At 47.4% G+C, this 25,602-nt stretch overlaps 1 protein-coding gene across 9 annotated transcripts in view; it reads left to right on the top strand.

Moving 5' to 3' along the window:
• The window catches only part of LOC1268642 (fat-like cadherin-related tumor suppressor homolog), a 264,268-nt gene extending 241,005 nt beyond the window's left edge, over window positions 1-23,263 (top strand). For 8 of the 9 annotated variants that reach the window (XM_061661143.1, XM_061661141.1, XM_061661138.1 and 5 more), the window contains 9 exons: window positions 6,273-6,509; window positions 8,283-8,483; window positions 9,299-9,699; window positions 12,176-12,629; window positions 12,768-18,383; window positions 18,478-18,663; window positions 19,587-19,607; window positions 19,744-19,971; window positions 20,095-23,263. In XM_061661143.1, the coding sequence (XP_061517127.1) occupies window positions 6,273-6,509; window positions 8,283-8,483; window positions 9,299-9,699; window positions 12,176-12,629; window positions 12,768-18,383; window positions 18,478-18,663; window positions 19,587-19,607; window positions 19,744-19,971; window positions 20,095-20,429 (7,679 nt within the window). In that variant the 3' untranslated portion in view covers window positions 20,430-23,263. The remainder of the gene's footprint in view (window positions 1-6,272; window positions 6,510-8,282; window positions 8,484-9,298; window positions 9,700-12,175; window positions 12,630-12,767; window positions 18,384-18,477; window positions 18,664-19,586; window positions 19,608-19,743; window positions 19,972-20,094) is intronic. The other variant, XM_061661144.1, reaches the window with a different exon arrangement.
• Window positions 23,264-25,602: the final 2,339 nt, after the last annotated feature.

The raw sequence follows: 25,602 nt of genomic DNA, 5'->3' as shown, positions 1-25,602 counted from the left end.
TCTGCATTCATCGTCGAACCAGCCAGATTTGGTGTTGCCACGACGTGGTGGGAGTATATTTCTTGCACAGTTTATTATTTTTGTTTTTAGAGCGTTCCACCTCTCGCTCGTAGTTTCGTATCTGTCTTCTGGTAGTAGAGACTCTTCTAAAGCGGTTTTGAATTCCTGTTGGACAGCAATGTCCCTTAGAGAGTCCGTGTTGAGCCGAGCCTGCGTGTTTTCTCCGCCCCCCTTGGCGTGGGGGCGGGCGATTCTACAACGTATCACTAAGCCAACCAAGTAGTGATCGGAATCGATATTGGCTCCTCGATATGTTCTGACATTTAACAGACTCGACTGTCGTCGGCGGCTTATTAACACGTGGTCGATCTGGTTGAAGGATTCTCCACCCGGGTGCGCCCACGTAATCTTGTGGATTTTTTTGCGCGCAAATTTGGTACTTCCTACAACCAGATTGTTCGCTGCGGCGAACTGGACCAATCTACTACCATTATCATTACTGTGCTCATGCAGACTGTGACAGCCAGTGTATTGGCGGTACATTGGCTCCCTACCGACTTTTGCGTTGAAGTCCCCCAGGATGATTATGAGGTCATGCCTGGGGCAAGCATCTACAATTCTAGCGAGGCGGCCGTAAAAGAGGTCCTTCTCCTCTTCCTCTTTGTCTTCGGTAGGGGCGTGAACGTTTATGAGGCTTATATTAAAGAATTTGCCTCGCATGCGCAGGGTGCATAGCCTATCATTTATAGCCTTGAAATCCATGATTGCGGGTTTCAACCGGGGACCTACGGCGAAACCCGTTCCGAGCACGCGGTGGCGGTCGTGGCAGCTGAAATATATGTCGTAGCAATGCTTACCACGCCTGTTGTGCACACCGTTCCCTAGCCACCGAATCTCTTGTAAAGCTACGAGGTCCATGCTCAGTGTGGCTAGGGCATCATCAAGTTTTTTCAAGGCTCCGGCTTCGCTTAGAGTGCGTACGTTCGTACGTGCGTATACGCAATATTAAATCATCGATGGAAAATATTTCCCTCCCCTATCGGACGCGGTATGGTTTGAACGTATATTCACTATATGTTCCTTCCCCCCCAACACATTCTAGCGCGTTGCCGACGGGACAGGTTTGCGGGTGGATTTTCGAAGCTTGCCATTGTGCGATTTTATGATCCCCGGAATTGCACCGGAATTAACTTTCCGGTCCGGATTTTGCGAGTGTGGTGTTTTGATCGGCGAACCAGTTGCGTTCTATGTCCTTTTTTCGGGGCTTTTTTTTGTTGTTGTTGGTTCGCTACTCACGCGATAAGGTTGACATATCGTGGTTTGTTGGAACACTCGAGCAAGATTTAAATGCAGAGCGGTGAGTAACAAAACCCCTTTTCATAGTTCGTGGAAACCTATCGCGTGCGATGAAAGCTCAAACGGAAACCAATTCACAGTGGAATGGCTCTGGAATTCAGTAAGCTTATGAGAGTGTGTGCGCTAAGGAATATCTAATATTTTGTTTAATCCTCTCTCGAATAAAACTAGCATCGTAAACAATTTCCCATTTCAATATGTGAGGCCTGAAAAACTTCACAATTGCAAAAGAACAAACTAATCTCGCCACCCAACTAATGTCATTATATACAACTCCAGACACTCGTTATCAACATTTACCCCATTGCGTAAATATACGTAAATAAATATGTAGTTATGCGTTGACTTTCTTTTCACTTTAATTCCCTATCGCTTTGTCCACGCCCAAATGGAAGAAAATGCAGCCTGGACAGAAACAAAAAACATGAAACCCCCTACATAGACTTAAAAAACATCCAAACAAAGAAATAGGCGTGTGTTTTTGGTGTGAAAATGATGGCGATCAGTATCGGGGAAACACAAAAATGGCACAAAAAATGCAACGACACACCGCCCCAATACAATGAAAGCCCATTGAAAGCCCTTAAAACGGGAATCACCATTACGATGCGTAAACGCCGATAAAACGAGGGGTAAAAGGGGAGTGCGGGCCCAAAAGAAAAAAAAAAGATTTCGATTCCGAGATTTAATCGATATTCAAACGCGTGCGGTGTTGGAAAAACGGTGCATTTTTCCGTCCATCCCCTTTTTATTCCTATTTCTGTTAAATCCTCTCACGCCCACGCGTCATACGCGATATGGGTGGTAAAACAGATGAATGATTTCGTTGATTGAAGCATTGTGCGCGGTGACTGGGTCTTCTGCCAAATCCGGCTTACACACGTTACAACAATAAAGTTAAAAAATAAAAATCAACACACCCATAGAATCGGCGAGCAGAATATTCTTATTTCGAACAAAGCAGTAAAATTGCACAACCAAAGCAAACGGAACGCAAATTTGTTTGGAGTTTCCGCACAGCGGTTTGGTTCGTTTGAAGTTTGTGCGATCGTATTGATCACATGAAGCAGCGAGAACCTTTCAGAAGCAATTGGAATATTTGTAGGATTTTCCCGTTTTTTTCTGTATTAACTTGTATAGTTATTGGTTCGGTTTTTGAAGCTTTTTGAAGATCTTTTGAAGCTTTTGATAATGGAAAGAAGTAAAGTGTTTCAAATATGATAACGAACACTATCTGATAGATGCTGCCTTAGGTCGATAGCACCAGAGCATCAGAGAGTGTGGCGCTACCTTTTCTTCTTGCCTTATGCCTGAAATTGTTTGCATTTGATATCGTTATTCAATACAACAAATATTACAAAAAGTGGTATTCCAATGTATACTAGAAGATACTATTAACAGTACTATTTAGGCATGCTTAACTAAAATGCTTTAAAGGGTTTGCAGTTGTAATGGTAATAAAACTTCAAATAGTTCCTTTAATGGTATAACTCATCTAAAATAATTCATCTTTTAATCATTTCGATATTTGACCATGTTTCAAATTCAAATAAATCGTTAGCATGTATTGAATAACTTTCTGTAATTTTAACTAGCTTCTATTAGCTTTTGATTTTCTTTAAAATCTGGTTGAAACTAATCAACGATTGGTAGCCAGAACTCTCTCACATCATTATCTCGAAACCAGCTCGTTTCATTTCCCGAAACCCCGCCACATACTCGTTTGTACGGCAACCGACTCAAAATGAGCAGGTCCGACTCATTAAAATAGCTACCCCTTTCCGATACGGCATGTGTCCCTATTGCACAAATTATACAGCCGAGAATTGCTTCCGATCGACCTCCCAAAAACACAACATTTTTGAAACCATCAAACTACAATCATCCGTTTCACCCTCGATATTCATGCGCAATCATCATCCCGGCTGCTTCTAATTTATTTGCACAGCATGTTTTATGTTCAATCTGCACTCTTCTCTCACACACCGACCTCCCTCTCTCTCTCTCTCTCTTTTTGGCGCACACCAATATATTCAAATAAATTGATATCTCGTTTCCCGGAAGCTTTTCGAATTCGATATTTCGATCCGTTGGGCAATTAGTTTGCTGCAATAAGTAACCACTTTCAGCACACTAGGTCGTGTGCACGCAGGGAAGTGCATTAAAGTACACTTTCCAACCGATCTGCCACACTATAATGAGATGTTCGGGCACATCGTTTCGGGGAGTTGGTTGGGGAAATCCATTGGCCTGGGACGCGCACCGTGTGTACAGCCGACAAGCTATCACTTTCGTTTGGTTTTGGGTCGACAGTATACAAACTGTTTGGAAAACACACACACACACACTCACACCCATACATACATGCTCTAGGAGTGGTCAATTTCGATTTCGCAGTGTTAATATGGAGCCACGCACATGACGCCTAAGCGTGGCTTGGTGTGAAAAACCTTCCGACGAACAAATTGGGAAATGAAACTGGAGCATTGTTTTTGCACAGCAGCGTACAGCGGTTCATGGGGCAACACTTTCATTTCGGGCGGAAAATCACGTACGCATTTTGTGTTTGGAAAAACGGCCACACCGTTACGATCAACCCGCCGGTTACCCTGAACCCGCAAAACCGAGCGTATGAAAACCACAAACTATGCGTTTCCCATAATGATAATACATAAACACCTTCCTAAGGTGTGGCTTCGCTCACGTGCGCGCACCCCTTGCTGTGGTAATGGTGCAGAATAGACTAAACACACTGCTCGTTCGGAAGGGCTACGCGTTTCGTCTACTGCGGCATTCCAGTCGAAAGGGGTACCAAGTGTAGGGGGAATCATGATGAGATTGTTTCGGAAATGCAATGCGGTTCGTGCCGTGAGGCTACAGTCCGGCTTGGGGGCATGAAGTGGTTTCCGGAATGGAAACAATTAGTTTTATGTAGGTTTTTTGTTGCTTTAGGTACGACGATTTGGGAATTTTAGTGTGACAAATATCCCGTGATGTTGGGAAGAAAAACAACACTGCAAAGAAACCGCATCTAAATTTATGACTTTTCTCTAATGCACGGTTAGGATGTTTCGTATAAAAGCATCATTTAAAAGTTAATGGCATGAATGATAAAGCAATTAAAATTACTTACATATGGCTGATTGGGAGCTTCCTGTTTAACTATTAAAATAATAAAAATAAAACCAAAAAAATAATTACTGCTTGTATTCCAGTTTGCAAGAAATTGTATTTGACTAACATTCAATTATGTTTGTATAATAAATTATAACAATAAATAAAATATTAAATTTTGGTGAAACGCTAATTTCCATTAAAAAGGTAGTGAATCAATAATTTGCATACATTTGGGCGATTGAAAACGCTCAAAGAGGGAAGCCACTTACACAATAAGACTAAAAAATAAGTTTATTATTAATTCGAACGTAACGTTCAATCAAAAGCATGTTTTCGGAAATGTCGCTGGCAATATTTAGAGGGTTTATTTTTCATAATTAACTAAATAACCGAATTAAAAAATTAAATAGAATATTTATAATGAATAAATTAAATATTAAATTTAGGTGAAACGCTAATTTCCATTCAAAAGGTAGTGAATCAATAATTTGCATACCTTTAGGCGATTGAAAATACTCAAAGTGGGAAGCCACTTACACAACTACCGCTGGCTGATGTGTTTATTTAGTGCACCAACGTGTTTTTTTCACAAACAAATCAAGCTGCTATTTGAGTTCGCAGCGTGCAATCAATAATTAATGCTCGCTTTATGCTTCAAAAAATCGTATTAAAATGTTAACTGTCAGCCCGACGCTGAATTCGCATACTGCCGGGCGCCTGTGCACGATCCTCGCAAGCAGGCCACTAATTTGCATGCAATTACTTGTGTTTATCGTTTTTCGTTCATTGCTAACGCCAGGTTCGCTGCTGTGTTTGTGTTTTAAATTTATAAATTCACTTTTATCGCTCAATTCAGCAAAAGGTGTGCCGCGCACACCCGCTGCTGAATGGTAATGTGCTCGGCGCGAGTTCACTCTCATTCTTTCCCTCTATTCCATCACTCTCGCTCCCTCTACTACAGCATTGCCATAATTTATTTTGAGAAATATGTAGCTTTCAGCGTGCACAGTGTGGACCTCCCGTACGAAAGCGCACGTTAATTTAAACCTTTGCCTGATAGCTTTCCCTTTCCACTGGCTTGCATCTTCCTGTGCCTGCATGCCCGCGCCGCAGTGTGTATGATGATTATTGGCGAAACACACAATTTATTCTCGGTGGGCGATCAAAAATGTACCAAAGTGTTATTTGCATTTTGCACCCACCTTTCGGCAAGGTGTGTGGCATGGCGGCAGTGGTCTGTAAAGTGCTAGTGCTGCGTTTATGTCGGTCCAGTCCCTTAACCACCTGTTCGTATCGCTCACCGAGGAAAAGTCATTCTCCCAGGCACACCGTTTCCTCCTCTTTTCCTCCTCACCCGTCAAACTTCACCGAGACGCCCCGGGTCTCCAGCATGTTACGGAATGGTTTGTTTTATGTTGTGGCTTGCAAAGTGGCATGAAACCGTATATTTGCACATATAGTCGTTCTCTCTGCACCCTTCTCACTGTGTTGTAAACCGTCTCGCTGAAATTGCCTGCTAAGAGACGGTCCGCAAATAATCATCCTTATAAAAGTGTGTGCTTTTTGCAACAGCAAAAAAAATATAATAATCTTAATATTTAATGTGTTTCTTCTTTGCTCTCTCTCTCTCCCTTCATATCGTCCATTTTCTTCTGTTCTTCCTTTTGCTCAACGCTACTGACAACGCTGCTGACGACGCCAACTATGATGCTGACGACGACGACGATATCTTCCCTGCACCACCACACGTCGCTCTTCCGGATGTAATAAAAAAAAAATCTCCCACCCAATCCCAAAAGGTGCCATCTACGTCGTGGACGAGCTGGACTACGAGCGGCGGCAGACTTATGAACTTTTAATTAGAGCCACGGACAGCGTGTCGGGCGTGTCGGCCGAGGTGCCCGTGTCGGTGCTGGTGCAGGACGTGAACGACTGCCCGCCGGAAATCGAGCAGGACAGCTACAACATCACCGTGTCCGAGCGAGCCCCCTTCGGTACGGCCATCCTGAAGGTGCAGGCAAAGGATAACGACACCGGTAAGTCCCACCCGTGCGACAGCCGTAAAGATGTGCCTTGCCCGGCACACCTGCACCTGCCCGAATCCTACGTTTGGCGTGTGAACCGGTGGCAGCAGGACCTCAGGATATTGGATCCTGCCTCTCAGTCTTGTGTGTGAGTGAGCTTCGGGGAGTTTTTTTTTGTGTTGCCCTCCGAACAATAATGGAGCTCTATTAGGCGAACGGAATGTCTCATTCCATTCCCGGTGATACTGGCCGGACCTTTCAGCAAAATCCCACAAAGCCACATGTCCACAAGAGATTCGTTGACATTGATTGCTCGCAAAAAAAAAACAACCATCTCCTCATGGACTTGATGTTCCTGTAACAAAACCAAAAGTCCAAGGACAGCAAGGATTTCCAGTCTTTTTTACTTCCTTTTTTTGCACTTTCGTAAAAGGACAATATTTTCATCCCGATGGAATTTGGTCCGTTTTCTGGTCCCGCCGTGGACGCAGAAATGATTGATGAGTTTCATCGCAACGTCCAAAACGTCCGATCCCCGGTCGGTCCCCTCGGAAAGATCCGTCCTAATGATTGGCAGCTTCCTTTTGCTCGTTGCGCTGTGTGGCGATGCTCGGAAGTACGATATTGTCGGTGTCGCCGGCTATTAACTTCAATTACAAACCATTTCCAGTGGGATGGTAAGGCACACCTGTCCGTGAATTGATTTTTCATCCCGGTCTCTTACTCGCCTCTACCCAGAAAAGGTCCAGGAAGGATCCAGCTGAATAACGAGAATTGATACCAAGCGCGTGATACATCAAGATTGTACTCATTACGTTCCGCGCAAGGTGTTCCGGTTTGATAACAGTCCCTTTCAATCTTAATTTAAATTGTCCGTGTTGCTTTTACTTATACGAAACATAGGCTGCTCCTTAAATATGTGTGCAATTATGATTTAGAGCAAAATAACTCATTAGAATTGCGGCTACTCGTCCCAGAGAGAGAGCGAGAAATGTTCTCCGGGCGTGCAGTTCCAGTTAGATCATTATAAGTCATTTACCTTGTCATGTGCTGCCAACACGATTCCAAGTAAATCCGCAAGTGGTGAGAACCAGTTCTAACCCAAGCGCCACATATCTCGCACTGGCACTTGTGGGGGGGGGGGGGGGGGTTCGCTTTGGTCGACTTCTTTTATCACCATAATCATCATTACCGCGGGGAACGAGTTGGCAGAAGCATCATCGACATGTCGGGCGTACTTCTTCGCCGCTTCGGGTACTTATCTAATGAGAACTCCGTCACACTCGAGCCGTGCAGCACCACAATCGAGACGGCACCACGACCACCGGTGCACGGTGAAGAACGTTACTCTCGACCACGCACCACCATTACGTGTGAGAGGATGCGCTTGTGGGCGAAGCACTTGAGTGGCATTCCGTATACGAATGGTTGCCGTTCTGCTTCCCAAACCAGTGCCATCCGTAGCTACGGCGTAGAAGATCTTTCAGTAGAAGCAATCCCATATGACAAACGAAGAAAAAAAAACAAACACAAAAAAGGGAAAAATCTTTTCCAACGTCGTACGAAAAGCAGCTGCTAAAGGATTCATTCAATCGTTTTATTTGACACGGGACCGCATCATCCGCCCCTCTCAGCTCCCCATGTCTCTGCTCCGTGCGCTCTGTTGCTCATCGTTTTAATTAAGCATGTCGGTAGCACTGGTTACAAATTTGCTAACATTGTACCACTCGTACGTCACCTTTTCTGTGTTTTTGTTTTGTTTTTCCTTCCCGTTCAACCCTGCAGGTATCAACCAGGTAATCAACTACGCACTGCAGACGGATTCCAAGAACACCTCCGAACACTTCCACATGGACCCGGCGGACGGGGTGATCTATCTGAAGAAATCGCTCGACCACGAAACGCTCAGCCACCATCACTTTACCGTCGTTGCGTCGGACAAGGGCGTACCGAGCCTGAGCTCCACTGCCCACGTCTGGGTGTCAGGTAATGGCGGGGAAGGGGTGACAAACATTTGTTTTGATTTAGTTCCAGGGTGCTTTTGTGTTCGGGGTCGTACGTGTAGCGTAAGCTAGGTACAGGGAGTTTGTGTGGTTGAAGGAAAATTTTGTGGTGTAGTACTAACTAGACCTGATGTCTTTTCATTGTGTAATCATTATCTGTTTTACTGGTTTTTTTTTTCATTTTTAACTTCATAAATTGGATCTGAAACTTGGAATTTTAAATTGAGTTGTTTATTTTTTCAACTATAGTAAATCTGTTTAATCATAAATGCCCAATGCTAAAATGCCTAAATGTATGCAAAATAATTGCAATCCTTGCTTTTCTGTTAATTGAAGTTTATAAAGTATCAATAAGTAAGCAATTCCATATTATTCCTTCTTAATGAGCGCCTAAAGTTATGCAAATTAAGCCTAAAGGTAATAAGCGCCTTAAAGTATGCAAATATTTTTTTATGGTAAAACAAAAATTTTAACTTGTTTTTACTTGGTAAGCGCCTAAAGGTATACAAAACGAATTACTATGGTTCTTATGTCTTTTCTTTCCGATATATGTTTTAATATATAGTGGATAAAAGTCTAATTTGTGTTGATTGTTGCATTAGTTTTGTGTTAAACTTGATTTCAATATTTGTAAAAAAAAACTTTTATCTTTTATTTTATTTTTTTAACTTTCAACCAAAAATCAGCTTAGGCAAATTTTATACTTTTGCCATAAAAGTTTTTAAAATATATCTTTTTTTCTATACATTTGTTTAATAACCATACCATTTCCTTCGACTTTTCTTTCCCACTCTCCAGTTATGGACATGAACGATAACCCGCCCAAGTTCGAGCAGCCGTCGTACTCATGCGTCCTGTCCGAGCACGCATCCCGCGGCCAGTTCGTGACGGTCGTGTCGGCCTCCGATCCGGATTACATCGATCACGATCGGCTGGTGTACACGATTGCCCAGGGCAACGAGCTGCAGACGTACGGGATCGATCCGGTGAGCGGCATCATCACGCTGGTCAACATGCAGAACTTTGCCGAGAAGCATGTATCCATCCTGAACGTCTCGGTAACGGACGGCGTGTACACCAGCTTTACGCGCGTCAAAATCACCATCCTGCCGGCCAACCTGCACAATCCCGTGTTCGAGCACATGTTCTACGATGCGAAGGTGGACGAGAACCAGCTGGCCGGGCGGCTCGTAACATCGGTAAGACCAGCCCATCCAATCTCCGGGGTTTGGGAAAAAACATGCTTCAACCATAAACCCGTCTGAACGGAAGCGGGTGTAGCTCATTTTCGAGCCCTATCCGATGCCCTAATTTCGCAAGCAATTCACTTGCTGATGCTTGCCACCGTACAAATCCCATGCAATCCCGCAGGATGGGAAGCACCGTACATCGTTTGCTTTAATTTATGTTAAAAGCGTCGCGAATTCCCGAAGCCGAAACAACAACGGTAGCGCGTGGGCTTCGCCCAAAGTTTGCGCAAGTTTCTCCGCTCCGCTGTTTGCTGATTGAGCGGTTCGTCGGGTAGCCATCGGGGAACAACCACATCCCCCGTACGGTGTGGGGTAACGTGTGGCGCAAAGGTTGTGAAGTGAAAACAATCTCACGCTTGTTCGTTGTTTAACCGAACGGCTAGAGGATAGTTCTTGAGTAGGAAAACATACTGGAACCACGCTCGTTCCAGTAAACCGTAACCGCAACGCAACACCGTTTGTGTTAATTATAATTTTGTAAATCATAATTAAAACACCGATCCTGCAGTAGTAACAATCAGGCATTAGCTCATTGGAAGGTAAATTTTGTAACACAAATTGCATAAATCTAGGCGCTTAAAGCAATTATTTTAATTTTTTATAGCATATATATGCACATTATTTTCGTTTTTTTTAAATAACTACTTAAATTCTTCAATCTCTTTATGGCAAATATGCCGTCTTTATTAGAAATCACCTCTTTCTCACATTTAAATCTGCTTTCAGAATGACGTGTTAGGAATTTAATAGAGAGGGAAGCATTTAAAACAACACCTTCCTAAAGCCAGTCCCAAGCTGGTATTTAAACTGATTAAGTAGTTTCACTCCCGAGTCGTACCTTGATAGTCTCCCTTGCGAATGTACGATCAAGTGGCTTTAAATTATCTACCTGTTTATAAAGTTGAACTTCTTCCCGAGCTCTGTCCCGGAGGAAACCCCTTTTGTAGCATGCCCAATGGTACACGATAAAGATATAATATTAGGAGTCGTTTCGCTCACAGCTAGAAACACATAAATCTACATTTTCAGCTGTCTGTTTTTTTGGGAGGACGAGGTCTGCAACTGCAGCACCACTACCACCAGAGCACGAAACAGAAATTACAAACTTCACCGCTCCCATCTCCCAAAAAAACAAAATCCCTGCAATTTAATAGTGGTCTCAAACAAAATCAGGGTAAGAGGCACATTTGGGAACCGTGTGTTTCGTTTGTGGATGTGTGAGTACGTATCCCTGCCCTCCCCCGAAAACCCGACATCGACGCATTAGTAGTACCGACGTACGGAACAGAAGTTTCGCTCCGAAAGAAAATAGGAATGCAAATTGGATGCAATTAAGCCACACGTCGTCGACGTGTACCAGTCGTACTCGTCGGTGTTCGCTCTTCTGCACCATTTCCTTCGCCTGCAACAGCCGTTTAAACGCCCTCCTATGTGTGCGCGTGTGTGTGTGTGTGAACTCTCGTAGGTGTGCATGACGAGAAAAATGCTGATTTATGCTAAGCGCTGGGAAACGGTTTTCTTGCAGCCCGAGCCTGAGCTCGGCGATGGGGGAAGGTTTGCCTTCAAGGAAGAAACGCCTAAATGCATGCTATCAAAATGTTACCCGACACCCGTACGTTCGCGCTGGCATAAAGACCGTGCATTTATTTTCCTGGCGAATGAGTTTCGTACAATTTTACTTTAAGCTTGGCATGCAACTCGAACGTACAATTACTAAACCCCGTATCTGGTGTTATTATTTGTACTGAATTTTCCTCCCATTACCATTTCATACTCAGCGACGAACCTTTTTTTTTATTATTGCGAATAATGGAAAGACACTTTCATTATTGAAAACGAAACCGAAATAGTTGGGGAAAAGCCATAAATGGTGAGCAAATTAAATACAAACCATTTTTTTTCTTAATCTACCTCCACTTTGGCATTGGCTAGCAGACCTGTGGTTATTGGTGTTTTTATCTCACTGACCACAAAATGACATTTCCAACGCTTTCAATGTATGTCGGCAGGGAGGAGAATCGAATCTGCGGTTCAGTCGGAAGTGAAATCAGGTCACATTGCAACACCTTCGCTGTGTAATTTTTTGTGTTATTTTGTGTGCCCTTTTACGTACCGTTTCACTTTCTCACTAGACCCTGCTTGTATTGCGAGAAGCAAAACCCCGTCATTAGCTCTCTTTTTTTGTTCACACTTTCACATCCGCCAGTCTTTTCCGGTGAAATGAGCAAACAAATTGACCTTCGCCTTAATTTGAGGCTATTTATATTCCGGGCAGCAATCGATGCTCTCGGCACACACCGGCTACGTTCGTGAGCGGCATCTTGAACCTGCAAAGCCGTCCTAAACTTAAAGCAGCCTTTGCTTCGTGCTTTAATCGGAGCTTTTTTTCCCTTTTCACACATTTTTTTTCCTTGCTTTATCTCAGGTCAAGGCAACGGATAAGGACTTTGGCGAGTACGGCCGGCTAGCGTACTCCATCATCTCCGACGACATGCAGGAATACTTCTCGATCGATAAGGAGAAGGGCGAAATCGTGACGAAGAAAAAGCTCGACCGGGAGGAGCGCATGCAGTACGACATCCCGGTGATGGCGGTCGACGCGGGCGGGCGGGCCGGGTTCAGCACGGTGCGGCTGCGCGTCGGCGACGAGAACGACAATCAGCCGGTGTTCCAGTACCGGGAGTACAAGACGCTCATCCAGGGCAACCTGACGGTGAACACGACGTTCTACCGGGTGCGGGCGGTCGATGCGGACGACAACCAGAATGCGGTGGTGAAGTACTCGATCTTTGACTCGCAGAACAGCGGCATCCGGGAGCTGTTCGGGGTGGACGAGAATACGGGCGGCCTGTACCTGCAGAAGAGTGCCGTGCAGTGGGGTAAGTTGCAGGAATTTTATAGAAAATTGTTTAATATGTTAGCAAAAGAATTTCAGAATGTTTGAGTTACTCTTACCATCATGTTTTTTGATAATTATTTATTATTTCGCTTCAAATTCGAAACTCCCAACAACGCAGAGAACCAACTGTTCCAGTTCTTTATCCGTGCGCATGACGGCGGTACGCCCTCGCTCTACTCGGACGTCCCGATCGACATCTACATCATGAGTTCGGCCGAAAACCCGCCCCTGTTCGAGAAGAAGGACCGCAAACTGTTCCTGTCGGAAAGCTCGCTGCCGGGCACGGTCATCACGCGGCTGAAGCTGTCCGGCAACGTTACCGCCCGGTATCGCATCCTGTCGGACGAGCTGGAAGAGCCACAATTCTCCATCAACGATGCGGGACAGCTGCGGCTGGCGAAAACGCTCGACCGCGAGGTGCGCGATGCGCACCTGATCGCGATCCTGGCCGAGACGGACTCGAGCCCACCGCTAACGGCCGTCACCGAGATCGTGCTGCACGTGCAGGACGAGAACGACAACACGCCGATCTTCGAAAGCAACCCGTACTCGTTCGCGCTCGCGGAAAACATTGAAAAGGGCAGCTCGATCATGAAGCTGACGGCGCGCGACGCGGACAGTGGCTCCAACGGGGACATCCGTTATGCGCTCTCGCCGGACGTCGGCGACATTGTGAACATCTTCGATGTGGACGCGTACACCGGCTGGATCACGACGCTGGTGGCGCTGGACAAGGAGAAGCGCGAGGACTACAAGTTCCAGGTGCTGGCGACGGACAACGGGCAGCCGAAGCACACGACCCGCTCGACCGTGATCGTGCGGCTGAAGGATTACAACGACTGTCCGCCGGTGTTTCGCGAGGGGCAGTACAAGGCGAGCGTCAGCGAGGACGCACTGCCCGGGACGGTGGTGCTGCAGATCGCCACCACCGACAGGGACGTCGAGCTGCGGACGGCCGTCGAGTATTACATCATCGCGGGCGATTCGCTGTCCCAGTTTCAGATCAAAAACAGTGGCGAGGTGTTCGTGGTGAAAGCGCTCGACCGGGAAAGCATCGCCGAGTACGAGCTGAAGGTGATCGTGACCGATGGCAAGTACACGGCGACGGCAAACATCTCGGTCACGGTACTGGATGCGAACGATAATCCACCGTACTGCTTGAAGTATCGCTATCGCGAACAGCTGAGCGAAGGGGCCCGCCCCGGGACGCACGTACTGCAGGTGCTTGCGAACGATATGGACGAGCCGGCGAACAGTCGGCTACGGTTCTATCTCACCGGCAACAGGGCGGAAGACTTCAATCTGGACAAGGACACGGGACACCTCAAGACGGCACGCAAGCTGGACCGCGAAACTCAGTCCCGCTACAGCCTGATGGCGCACGTGCAGGACCGCGACCATCCGGGCTGGGAGTGCTCGTCGCAGATCGAGCTAGCGCTTACCGATCTGAACGACAATGCGCCCGAATTCTCGATGAACCCGTACAGCGTGACGCTGCCGGAGGACGCGGAGGTCGGCACGCTGGTGACGAAGATACACGCGACGGACGCCGACATCGGCATCAATCGCAAGATCAAGTACGCGTTCCTCGACTCGTACCGCGACCACTTCCGCATTGCGCCCGAGTCGGGCATCGTGACGCTCGCCAAACCGCTCGACCGCGAGCAGAAGGCACTGTACAACCTGTCCGTCAGTGCGACCGATCTGGGCCATCCGGCGCTCTCGAACGCGGCCACACTCGTCGTCAACGTGCAGGACATCAACGACAATCCGCCCGAGTTCACGTCGAAGCACTACTTCGCGTCGGTGCCGGAGATCAATGCGATCGGGTCGGAGATTTTGAAGGTGCTGGCCACGTCGAAGGACACCGGCATCAATGCGGAGATTACGTACTCCATCATTGGGGGTAATGAGCATCGGAAGTTTGGCATCCACAACCGGACGGGCGTCCTGTCGCTCGCCGACACGCTCGACTACGAGCGGGCGAAGGACTACTTCCTGACGATACAGGCGGTGGATGGGGGCACGCCGCCGCTCAGCAATCTCGCCACGGTCAACATCTCCGTCACGGACAGCAACGACAACCATCCGCAGTTCACGCAGAACTCGTACAGCGCCCGGATCCGGGAGGACGCGCAGCGCGGCGACCGCATACTGCAGGTGCGCGCGAACGACCTCGACGCGGAGGAGAACGGGCGCGTCAGCTACACGATCGAGCGGGGCGACCGGATGGAGCAGTTCGCGATCGAGGAGGACACCGGGTACGTCGCGGTGGCGGGCACGCTCGACCGCGAGTCCATCTCGAACTACGTGCTGGAGGTGCAGGCGCGCGATCACGGCGTGCCGACGCTGACCGCGTACGTGCTGGTGAATATCGAAATCTCCGACGCGAACGACAATCCGCCCGTGTTCACGCAGCAAAACTACACCGCCGTCGTGCAGGAGGACAAACAGATCGGCCACACGCTGCTGAAGTTCGACGTGACGGATGCGGACACGGCCCCGAACGCGGCACCGTACACGTTCGACTTCCGCTCCGGGAACGAGGGCGGTGCGTTCCGCATCGAGCAGGACGGCATACTGCGCACGGCGACGCGGTTCAACAGCAAGATCCGGGACAGCTACCAGCTGCAGGTGCGCGTGTTTGACAACGGCACGCCGCCGCTCTACTCCGACACGTGGGTGCTGGTGAAGGTGATTGAGGAGTCGCAGTATCCGCCGGTCATCACGCCGCTCGACATTGCGATCAACTCGTTCCTGGACGAGTATCCGGGCGGTGTGATCGGGAAGGTGTACGCGACGGACCAGGATCAGTACGATACGCTTACGTACGGGCTCGCCCCAACGGTCGGTGTGCTGTACTCGCCCACCAACCTGTTCAACATCTCGCGCAACGATGGCGTCATCTACGCCTACCCCCGGCTGGATGTGGGCGATTATCGCGTCAACGTCACCGTCACGGACGGCAAGTTCGCCGCGTACACGATCGTGAAGGTTTCGGTCGAGTTGATCAACGAGGAGATGCTGGCGAACGCGATCGTGATCCGCTTCCTCAAGGTGTCGCCGGAAGCGTTCGTGCTGAGCCACCGGAAAGGCTTCATCCGCTCGGTGCGCAATGCGATCGGGTGCAAGATCAAGGACATCATCATCATCTCCGTGCAGCCGTCGAACGACGACGACCTGAACCTGATACAGCATCGCGCCCGGCGGGAGCTTTCCAACGGGACGGTGCGCGCGCGGCGCAATGCGAACCGCGACCTGGACGTGCTGTTTACCGTGCGCAACGGGCAGACGGGCGGGTTCTACGCGGGGCACGAGATACGGCGCGTGATCGACGAGAATCTGGAGGAGATCGAGGACGCGACCAAGCTCCAAATCGACGAGGTGGTCAAGTCGAAGTGTTTGCCGAACTACTGCATCCACGGTGAGTGCGAGGACCGGATCGTGCTGGACGCGAAGCTGATCCACCCGGTGTCGACGGACGTGACGAGCTTCGTGTCGGCGCGGCACGCGCACCGCATGGAGTGCGCCTGCCGGGAGGGGTACGGTGGCGACAAGTGCCAGCACGCGGTGAACGAGTGCTCGAAGGCGCCCTGCCCACCGTACAAGACGTGCATTCCGGACTCGTCCGACCAGGGCTACCACTGCACGTGCCGGGAAGGGTTCGCCGGGCCAAAGTGCGATCGGGACATTACGCTGTGCCACGACGAGACGTGCTACGTGCCGCGCAACCCGGTGTCGTTCAGCGGCAAGAGCTACGCGCACTATCGCATCGAGAAGGAGATTGCGCGGAAAAACCTGGAGGACCAGCTGGTGCTCGGGCTGCGGCTGCGCACGGTACAGCCGACCGGCAACATCATGTACTCGGCGGGCAAGGTGGACTTCAATGTGCTCGAGATCATGAACGGGATGATCCAGTACCGGTTCGATCTGGGGTCGGGCGAGGGCCTGGTCAGCGTGTCGAGCATCTTCGTGTCGGACGGGCTGTGGCACGAGGTGCGGCTCGAGCGGGAAGGCAACAGTGCGAAGCTGTTCGTGGACGGGAAGCACGTGGCGCAGGGCAATGCGCCGGGCGTGAACGGTGTGCTGAACCTCCAGTCGGACGATATCTTTTTCGGCGCGGAGGTGAAGCAGCACCCGACCGTGCTCGGCTTCCAGGACGTGCAGCGCGGCTTCGTGGGGTGTATGGATGATATACGGCTGTCCAAGATACCGGTGCCGCTGCACATGAAGGGTGCCAGCTCCGTCGCAAGCTTGCGGCAGTTCGCGAACGTGGAGTTTAGCTGCGACGCGGCGTCGGTGCTGGTGCCGCTGGGCGTTTGCGGCACGCAGCCGTGCTGGAATGGTGGCACCTGCAAGGACATCGGGGGCGGCAACTTTGAGTGTTTGTGCCACTCGCGCTTCAAGGGACCGTACTGCAAGGAGGATCAGAACCCGTGCGCCTCCTCGCCCTGCCTGTACGGGGGCAAGTGTTCGAAGGTTGGGTTCGGGAACTACACCTGCGACTGTCCGGCGCGCATGTCGGGCAAGCGGTGCGACTACGGGCGCTTCTGCACACCGAACCCGTGCCGCAATGGCGGTGTGTGTGAGGAGGGTGATGATGGGCCGCTCTGCATGTGCCACGGGTACTCGGGCACGTTCTGCGAAACCGACATCGATGAGTGCGAGCGACAGCCGTGCGGCAGTGGTGCGACGTGCATCAATGAGGCGGGCAGCTTCCGGTGCATCTGCCCACCGGAGATGACGGGGGCGAGCTGTGGCGATCCGCTCAGCTCAAACGCACTGACGATCGCGTTCAAGAAGGTGTCGTCGGATCTGTTCTTCCTGGCGGTGGGCATTGTCGGGCTCGCGCTGGTCAGTGTGGTGGTGTGGGGCGTCACCTGCGCCTGCCGCAAGAAGCGACGCTCGAGCCGGCACGAGAAGATCAACAACGAGGCGAACAAGGGCATCGTGCTGAACCCGGTGTCGGAGGCGTCCGGCTACAAGCGTGGCTCGAAGATGTCCAACCTGGAGATACAGCGCGACCAGCGGCCGGTTTCGTACACGCCGAGCAGCAACAATGCGGCCGACCATCTGTACAACTGCAACGCGATGCTGCAGTACAACAATCTCGACACGCTGCGCAGCTACGGTTCGGCGGGCGATGAGCTGGAGAATGTGCCGCCCGAGTATCGCAAAGGGACGGTACCGTGCACGCAGCAGATGGTGGTCAACCTGAACAGTGGTGGCGGTGGCGGTGGTGGGAACGCAAACACCTCCGACACCGAGTCGCTGCACAAGCAGAAGTGGACGGAACAGATCCAGCTGCAAACGTTCACCGACAAGATCAACAACGATCTGAAGCGGCGCGGACAGGGCGGATCGCCCGATCCGCTGCTGCAACAACAGCAGCAGCAACAACACCAGCAGCAGCAACCTCCACATCCCAGCACCACCCATCTGCGCGTTTCGCCGATGCAGCTAAAGCCGGCCCAGATGGGCATACTGCCCGGCCGACTGCTGAACACGCAGCAATCGCCGACGATGCTGATGCCACCGCACAGCTTCGAGGACGGGCCGGCGCATCACGGCAGCACCGCCGCCTACCACTGGGACTGTTCCGATTGGGTCGGGCGCGGGCACCATCCGCTGCCGAACATTACGGAGGTGCCGGGCAGCGAGGTGCCGGACTCGTCCAGCTTCCACAGCAACGAAAGCAATGAATCGCACCCGAAAGCTAGTCTTCTTCCGCCGAGTAAGTAGCCGGACGGGGCGGAGGATATTACAGAGACGCAATAAGGAGGCGATATCTTCTAATGTGTATGCATGTGTGGTCTTTTGTCGTTCAGTTCTAGGACCGGTAGATTCGACGCGAGACATCGAAACGCTGAACGAGGATAACGAGTCGGAGTACGTGGACGACTCGGAGTGTGATCAGAGTGAGCAGCCGCTTTCGTTGGGCTTCGAGCAGAACTCCTCCATATCCTGCCTGAACCCGCTCGACAGTGGCAGTGAAGACTATAGATTTAACACAGGTAAGTGAAGAGTGAAGACAGTGAAGACTATAGATTTAACACAGGTAGTACATCTATTGAATTCCAATAAGTACTTATTTTCTTTGGCATCTATGGTTTTATCTCCAAACACCCTTTTTTCCCCCAAAAACTTTTTGGAGTTGATCTACGATCTAAACTTTGTGATACACAGTGGGATATCCGATTCCTCTTCCAGAATTCACAAATTTTTATGTTTTAAATTGGAAGCAGACATCAAGAAATATGAATTTTATGGACTTTTGGAGTCTCCTTTGCAGAAGAAGTAGCGGTTTATTGAAGAACATTTGAATGAAGAATGTCCTGAAAGTCAAGTTGAATCTGTTTTGCCAAGATCTTTGATGATGAGAGATTTGAGGAGATTTGATGAGATATTAGTTAAGTGACCTAAACACCTAAACCTAAACAACTTTGAGGTTATTATATCAGCGTTTAGAGTTCTATACCGACTATTCTCTTTTGCAGTTGTTTTGCAGAGTTTTGCCAAATGTTTACTTTAAACCATTGTTTTGTCATTTGTTCCTTTCTCGATGTTTCTTAAATGTCCTTTGCTCCATAAAACTTCGTTTTGCTCTTTTTGCGAGAAAGGGTGTGTCCTCCATGCTCAAACTTAGATTTGAGTCTCCATACTCAGGCTTACGCTTGTTGAGACTTCGACTATCTAGAGTCACACATGCTTCATAATTCACATCCTACCTGCTGCTGCCCATTGTCAAATATCTTGATGATCTTCAAGATCTCTTCAATATGAGCTTGCATCTGTTGACTAGTTTGAGAAGAAATTAACGAATACGTTACAGCCGTCATTCAAAACTGCAAAATGTACTACAGTACTACCAAATGTATTAGATTAACACTAACAAACAAAATCGAAATTTTCTTAACCTTTCCCTGGAACGCCGCAGTGCCTTTAAAAGTTAATACACGTAAGTTGCATTCCAAAACTAACCTTTTTGAACATTTAAACAACTCATATACGATTCATTTTTTTCCTGCAAAAACCTGACCTATAATCGATCTTTTCTTTTTCTTTTTCTGTTTTTGTTGTCATTCCCCTCACAGCAGATAGTTATCTGCGTCATCCGAACAGCTACTTGCCGAAGTATAACATACAGAGCGAAACGGAGGGCGAAAATGTGCCACTGACGGGCCGGAAGCCGCTGAACGGGCTCGAGATCGGCCGGCACCAGCTGGTCGAGTCGGACGACGACGACGTCGAGTCGTACGGCTTTCCCCAAACGCGCCGGAACCGTCGCGAACCCAGTGATATCGATTTAGTTTTAAAAACTGGTAAGTTTTGACCATCAATCGGTTGAGGTAGCAATTTAATTCAAGAACATTTTTGTGATTTTTGTACAACTTTTTTTTTTACTGATCCTAAATGTCCTTATTTCCACCTCCTTTTTCGTGTAGACGAAGGCAGCTCTCTGCTAAGCCATTCCCGCACGCTGAACAGCTCCAATCACTCGAACAGTGATCTCTCCACCCAGCTGTGCGAGATCGATGACTCCGAGTACGAGGAGAGCCATCATCAGCAGCAGCAGCAGCATCCCCCGCACCTCCATCCCCATCATCATCATCATCATCACCATCATCAGCTCCCGCCACCGCAGGCGAACATGTCGTCCGGTGGTTCGTCCGGTGGTGGCAGTGTCGCTTCGACCAGCGCCGGCAGTACCGGTGCGACCGCCAAACCGAAGCAACAGAAGGTCAAGTGGAGCAACGTCGTCCAGCAGACGGAAGTTTGACAGCGGCAGCTAATCGATGACAGCAGCAGCAGCAGCAGCAGCACTCGCCCACAGATGGCGCTAACAGATAAGACTTATTTTACTACTTCTATTACTACTACTAGTACTTTTAGTGCTACCATCATGACTACTTTTAATGCAATCGTGTGCTGGTGGGGCACGCACCCCCTGCAGCAGCCACTATTCCAGGCAATGGTAGCGCTGGTGCGATCCCTGCCACTCGTGCGCGGCAGCACTGGGGCGCGTGCTACTGGTTCCGGAAGTCACTACCATCACCACAAACCACTACTTCATTCCAGCGCCACTGGTTCTTTGTGGTGGGATAATTTATTTAACTTAGTTTACAGCCGCACCCGTGTGCAGTTGGAGCAGTTCTCTTCTTCCCCGCGGTGCTTGTTTGTCCCTGTTTTTTTTTGTCGGTGGCAAATCGTTTTGTCCTAAGAGTATCGGCCACAGTTGTTCAAGGTTCTTTTTTATAATTGCTTAAGTAGTGGGTAATAAGCGAGGGCTTCACTTTACCAATCATCTTCCATCAAACTGTCGTATCGGATAAGAAAATATCATTCAATTGTGCATTGGCGAGGGAGGAGGCAATAGCACAATTTCACACAAACAACACTATGTCCTCACATTCACAGCGTCAGGACAAAAAAGGATCGATTTCATCAAATCAACGCAACTAAGGACTGAGCAATATTCACTGGAAATCCTCTTTTTTGCTGTTCAATTAAGTTGATGTTAAGGAGAGAAGTTTAGTTTAGATTAACGTGTATCCACACTCTTCTCCACAACATAAATAGCACGACGACCCTCGATAAAGTCCGTAAAATACACACCGCCATCCAGGGTGGGATAATTGCATAGGATACGTTTAACACTCACACACACCTCGACGCAAACACCTTCCATTAGGAGAAGATTCGATAGGGATTACCAGTTCAGTATTCGGGCGCTGCGTTGCGTTTATCAACCTTGGTGTCTCTGTGTGTGCATGCTTTCCTGTTAAGCGGCTAGCTTAATTCATTTCCCCACTCGTTTCTTGGTGAACTGTTTGCCGACCGGTTTATGGAAAAGGTGGGAGCGAAATTCCGAATGCCATTAATGGATTTCCACCTTAAGTGTGTCTCGTTTTTGTCGCAATCGACACCTCGGTGGAACTTCACAATCAACTCAAACGTACAACTGCTGTCCTACGACTGCTTTATTCGTACTACTAATTTGCCTTTAGTTTACCTCATTTTATGTTACTTTTGTACCGACCGTCACGAGATTCCAACGCTGTAACTCAATATTCCACACCGGTTAGATGGCGAGACGGCGGAAACGGCTCCCCATGCATGCAATAGGCTCTGTTGTCCTTTCTTTTTTCCACTAGGATATAAAGTGCATTTTTTGTAGCTACGTGGAAACAGCTAACACTAGTTTAGAAGAGAGGAAAATAGGAATTTGTGCATCCATTCTTGCCTCTTTTGTTTTACTCAACATAATCGCACATTTTCACGTTCATTGTTTTTTTTTAAATAATTACTTGAAGAACAATACATAACCTTTGCTTTGTCACGATTTCATTAATGTGAGTTTTATAAGGAAACGAATTTTATGTGGCCGCTCTATTATTTAAGGTAACATGACCCCACCCTCCAAACTTCTACTTCAAACCCCTGTTTGTGTTGTGAGACGGCGGCGAGGAGAAGCTACTCCCCCGCCATGAACACCGTTCGAGTTGGACGGTGGATGAGGTAAAGTAGGAGATATTACAAAAAAAACACAGAAGAAAGTATAACTTAGAAGTCCTTAGGAAGTCCTTAGTAAAATATTGAAAAGTAAGAGAAAAAATTAAGAAAAAAACTAAACAATCGAAGGAATGCGAAGAAAAAGTGCGCCGAAAATGGAAAAGCGCAGATGAGCAACTGTATCATATGACACAAACAAACTAAAAAAAAAACAAACCGACTAAGCAAGGGAGAAAACAAAACAGCCCGCATACAAGAATTAGGATAAAACGAATCATGCGAATCTTTATTTTTACGTTTGGGAACAAAAGAACACAACCACGAAACACACGAACGAAGTGGACGGGCGCGTGTTTAGTAGTGTAGCATCAATGGAAAACTCTCCACACACACACTTTTTCTCGCTAGCGTGAAGGGTGGGACAACTATATCAAAAGTATTAGGGTTAAATCTAGAACAAACAGGAGCAAGCAAACCAGAGACCGGTGCAGCATGAAATGAACAACAAAACACTCGTACTAAGGAATAGCTCCAACAGCGAGTGGTGCAAATGGGAAAGAAGCGAAGTTAGAAGCGAAGTAACTAGACTATCACATTTTATGGGAAAAAACGAAAGAAGAAAAAGAGATGAACTATGATGCACTTCTTTATAAATTCTTTTTTTTTTCGACCATTTTTAATAGGCAAAAACGATTGAAATTGAATCAACATGCAAGTTTTTAGTTTTTAGCACACTATTAATTTGTTTATTTAAAGATAATAGTATAAAAAATAATTTCAAAACAAACAATTCTATTTAACCTGCAACAGTTGTTGAATGGAGAAGCAGATTAATATACGAATTAGTCTCATTTCATGTCCACGCACCCGGAGATAAAGAAAGAGAGAGAGAGAGAGAGAGAGAGAGAAAGAGAGCAAGAGAGATCAAACGAAAAGCGTATTTATACAGTAGTCGCAGCGCAGTGTGTTCTCCCTGTACTGATCAAACGAAAAGAAAATGTGCGCACTAAATAGTTTGATGCAGCATGCTGTGCGGAGATCATACGTGTGTATGTATGAAAGAGAGGAATTAAATAAATTTCTGAGATAACTATTTTTAAATAGGTGGCTGCTGATTTAGTATCGTAAAGACAGCTGTTAACATCCGAATTTCGTTGGTAGAGTAGTTCGGTTTAACATTCGAGGCGGAGCAAATCTCTTTTAACAAAGTTTTTATTTCAGATTCAAAGCAACAAACTGTGGAAAACAGTGAGTAGCTTCAATTGCTTAAAAATCCTATTCTAAAAGAAGGCAAATCGATACAAATGATATGCTTTTCCTAAATCCTAGTGCTTTCTCGTTAATCAAACGCCTACATTTATGCACTGTGTAGAACAAAATCAGCTTTGCTACTGAAGTGATGCGTAAGTGTACGAACATTTGATGTTACATATCAATATCAATCATATCTTTTGGGGTATGAAATGATAATATCAATATGATATCATTTATTCAAGAAGATACAATGAGAACAGATGTTAGAAACCCTTTTCTGGAAGTACCAGCCCCTGAAGGTATGCAATTTTTATATTTTTTCGAAGCATTATACTGTATATTGATATATTTTAGGTAATCTTTCTTTATATATCAATTAGATTGCCTGGTGACAAAACCACGAAAGAAGAAATTGCTATTTAAACGACAAATTTATATACATATTGCATAGCTTCAGGCGCCTTACAAGACCGTCTGGGAAATAATATTTCTTTATGTCCATTAAAAACGTATCAACATATAATTTGAATTAACACAATTAACTAACTATAGAATTGTATGTGTATTTTTCAGAAATAACAAAAAAATGATAATATTTTTATAAAACGCTTCTCATATCATATGGAGCATTCTTTATGTCTACACTTATTTTTTAAATCATGCTTTCTTCGTAGTTTCTATTAACATTTTTATTATTGGTATAATTTTTCCCATTTCCTTATGGTGCCTCTGTTTTACTTCTGTCTTTTCACACGGTTGTTCCCCTTGCAATGATTTATTATTGCCCACGTGTTAATATCCCGTTTACATGTTTATTTTCGTTTTGCTTGCCACTTGCTCGCAGGCTTGCAGGGTGCGTAATGTCCAATACCAATATCCAATTCATGTGAGTCCCCTCCCAACACAGCTCCAAAACGATCATGGCTTTATTTATAACACCAACCGACGTGGGCAAACGCGCCGGCACCTGATGACAGCTATAACGACACCGGCCCGAACGGGACAGAACATCGGCTCCCACGCGTAAAGTGTGATTAACAGCAAACCGACATGAACTTGCCTTTTGCAGCGTTTCACCCTCGCCGGCCACGATCCTTCGCTGCGGGGTGCATTATTGCTGTGGCTAACCTCGAATCCTAATAGTGACCAGTTGTTGAAAAAGCAAGCCGTGTACATGTATTAAATTATTCAGCACAGAAAACCTTCCACCACAACCCGGCCATAATCCGACTGAAGGGTGTGTTCCAGGGTGGACAAAAGCAAAGCACTCGGCCACCACCATTTAGATGCGAGATAACCATTTATTATTGGTTTATGTTGGTTACGGGTTGGTGGTGGAGAGCCCACAGGCTTTTGCATGCACTGTGCAAGCGCCTGCCTCATATTTGGCTTATTAAGCCGCTTTTGTTTGTTGGCACACGGTGCTACACACGGTTTATGAAGCTGAGCGGATTAAGTGCGCTGCAGATTATCTTGTCAATCTTCGGAAACGCTATGGTTGTTTGGTGATACGGGGTTTTTTGTTTGTTTAAGGTTGATTGGATTGCTCCGAGCTCAGCACAGATAAATCGATGATAGTTCATCGATAATGGAACGGGCCCGTACGCCACAGTAAGAGGGTTAAGAGTTAATTAATCTTTTTACAAAGCTTTTTATGTGCTTTATTCTATTTGCAAATCATTTTTAATGAGCATACTTCTACCTGGAAAGAGGGAAACAGCCCATTGTATTTCATCTTCAAAGCCTCAAACGTCCATCTCATCTGATGGGAGCTTCAATCCAGGGCGTAATGCGCATTGCAATTATTTTTCAACTCATCTGATAGCGGCGTTTGTGTTTGCAACTAATTGAAAATTCCTTCCCTTTGACTAGAAACGAGCCGAGGCGGTATCGGTATCGGTACGAGCATAAATTGGATATACCACACCATCCCTGATAGGTGAGTTCCTTTCGGGAGGGCCACGACTCCACGCGTGCTCTCGTTTAAAGAGGGTAGAAGCATCAGAACTGCAAGCATCCAAGCCTCGATTCACTGCACCTCAGAACTCAGATTGGCGAGCCTGGTTGTCTGTGAGGTCGTGTGCAAGATTAAAAGCTAAGCGTATAATAGCATCCGGATGTTCTGCCGGCTGTACGGCAACGGAGCACTTTGTGCTGGAACGATAAACCGATCCTCTTCTAGATTA

The sequence above is a fragment of the Anopheles gambiae genome, chromosome 3, assembly GCF_943734735.2.
Source record: "Anopheles gambiae chromosome 3, idAnoGambNW_F1_1, whole genome shotgun sequence".
Classification (NCBI taxonomy): domain Eukaryota; kingdom Metazoa; phylum Arthropoda; class Insecta; order Diptera; family Culicidae; genus Anopheles; species Anopheles gambiae.
This window is presented reverse-complemented; position numbering and strand designations above follow the sequence as displayed.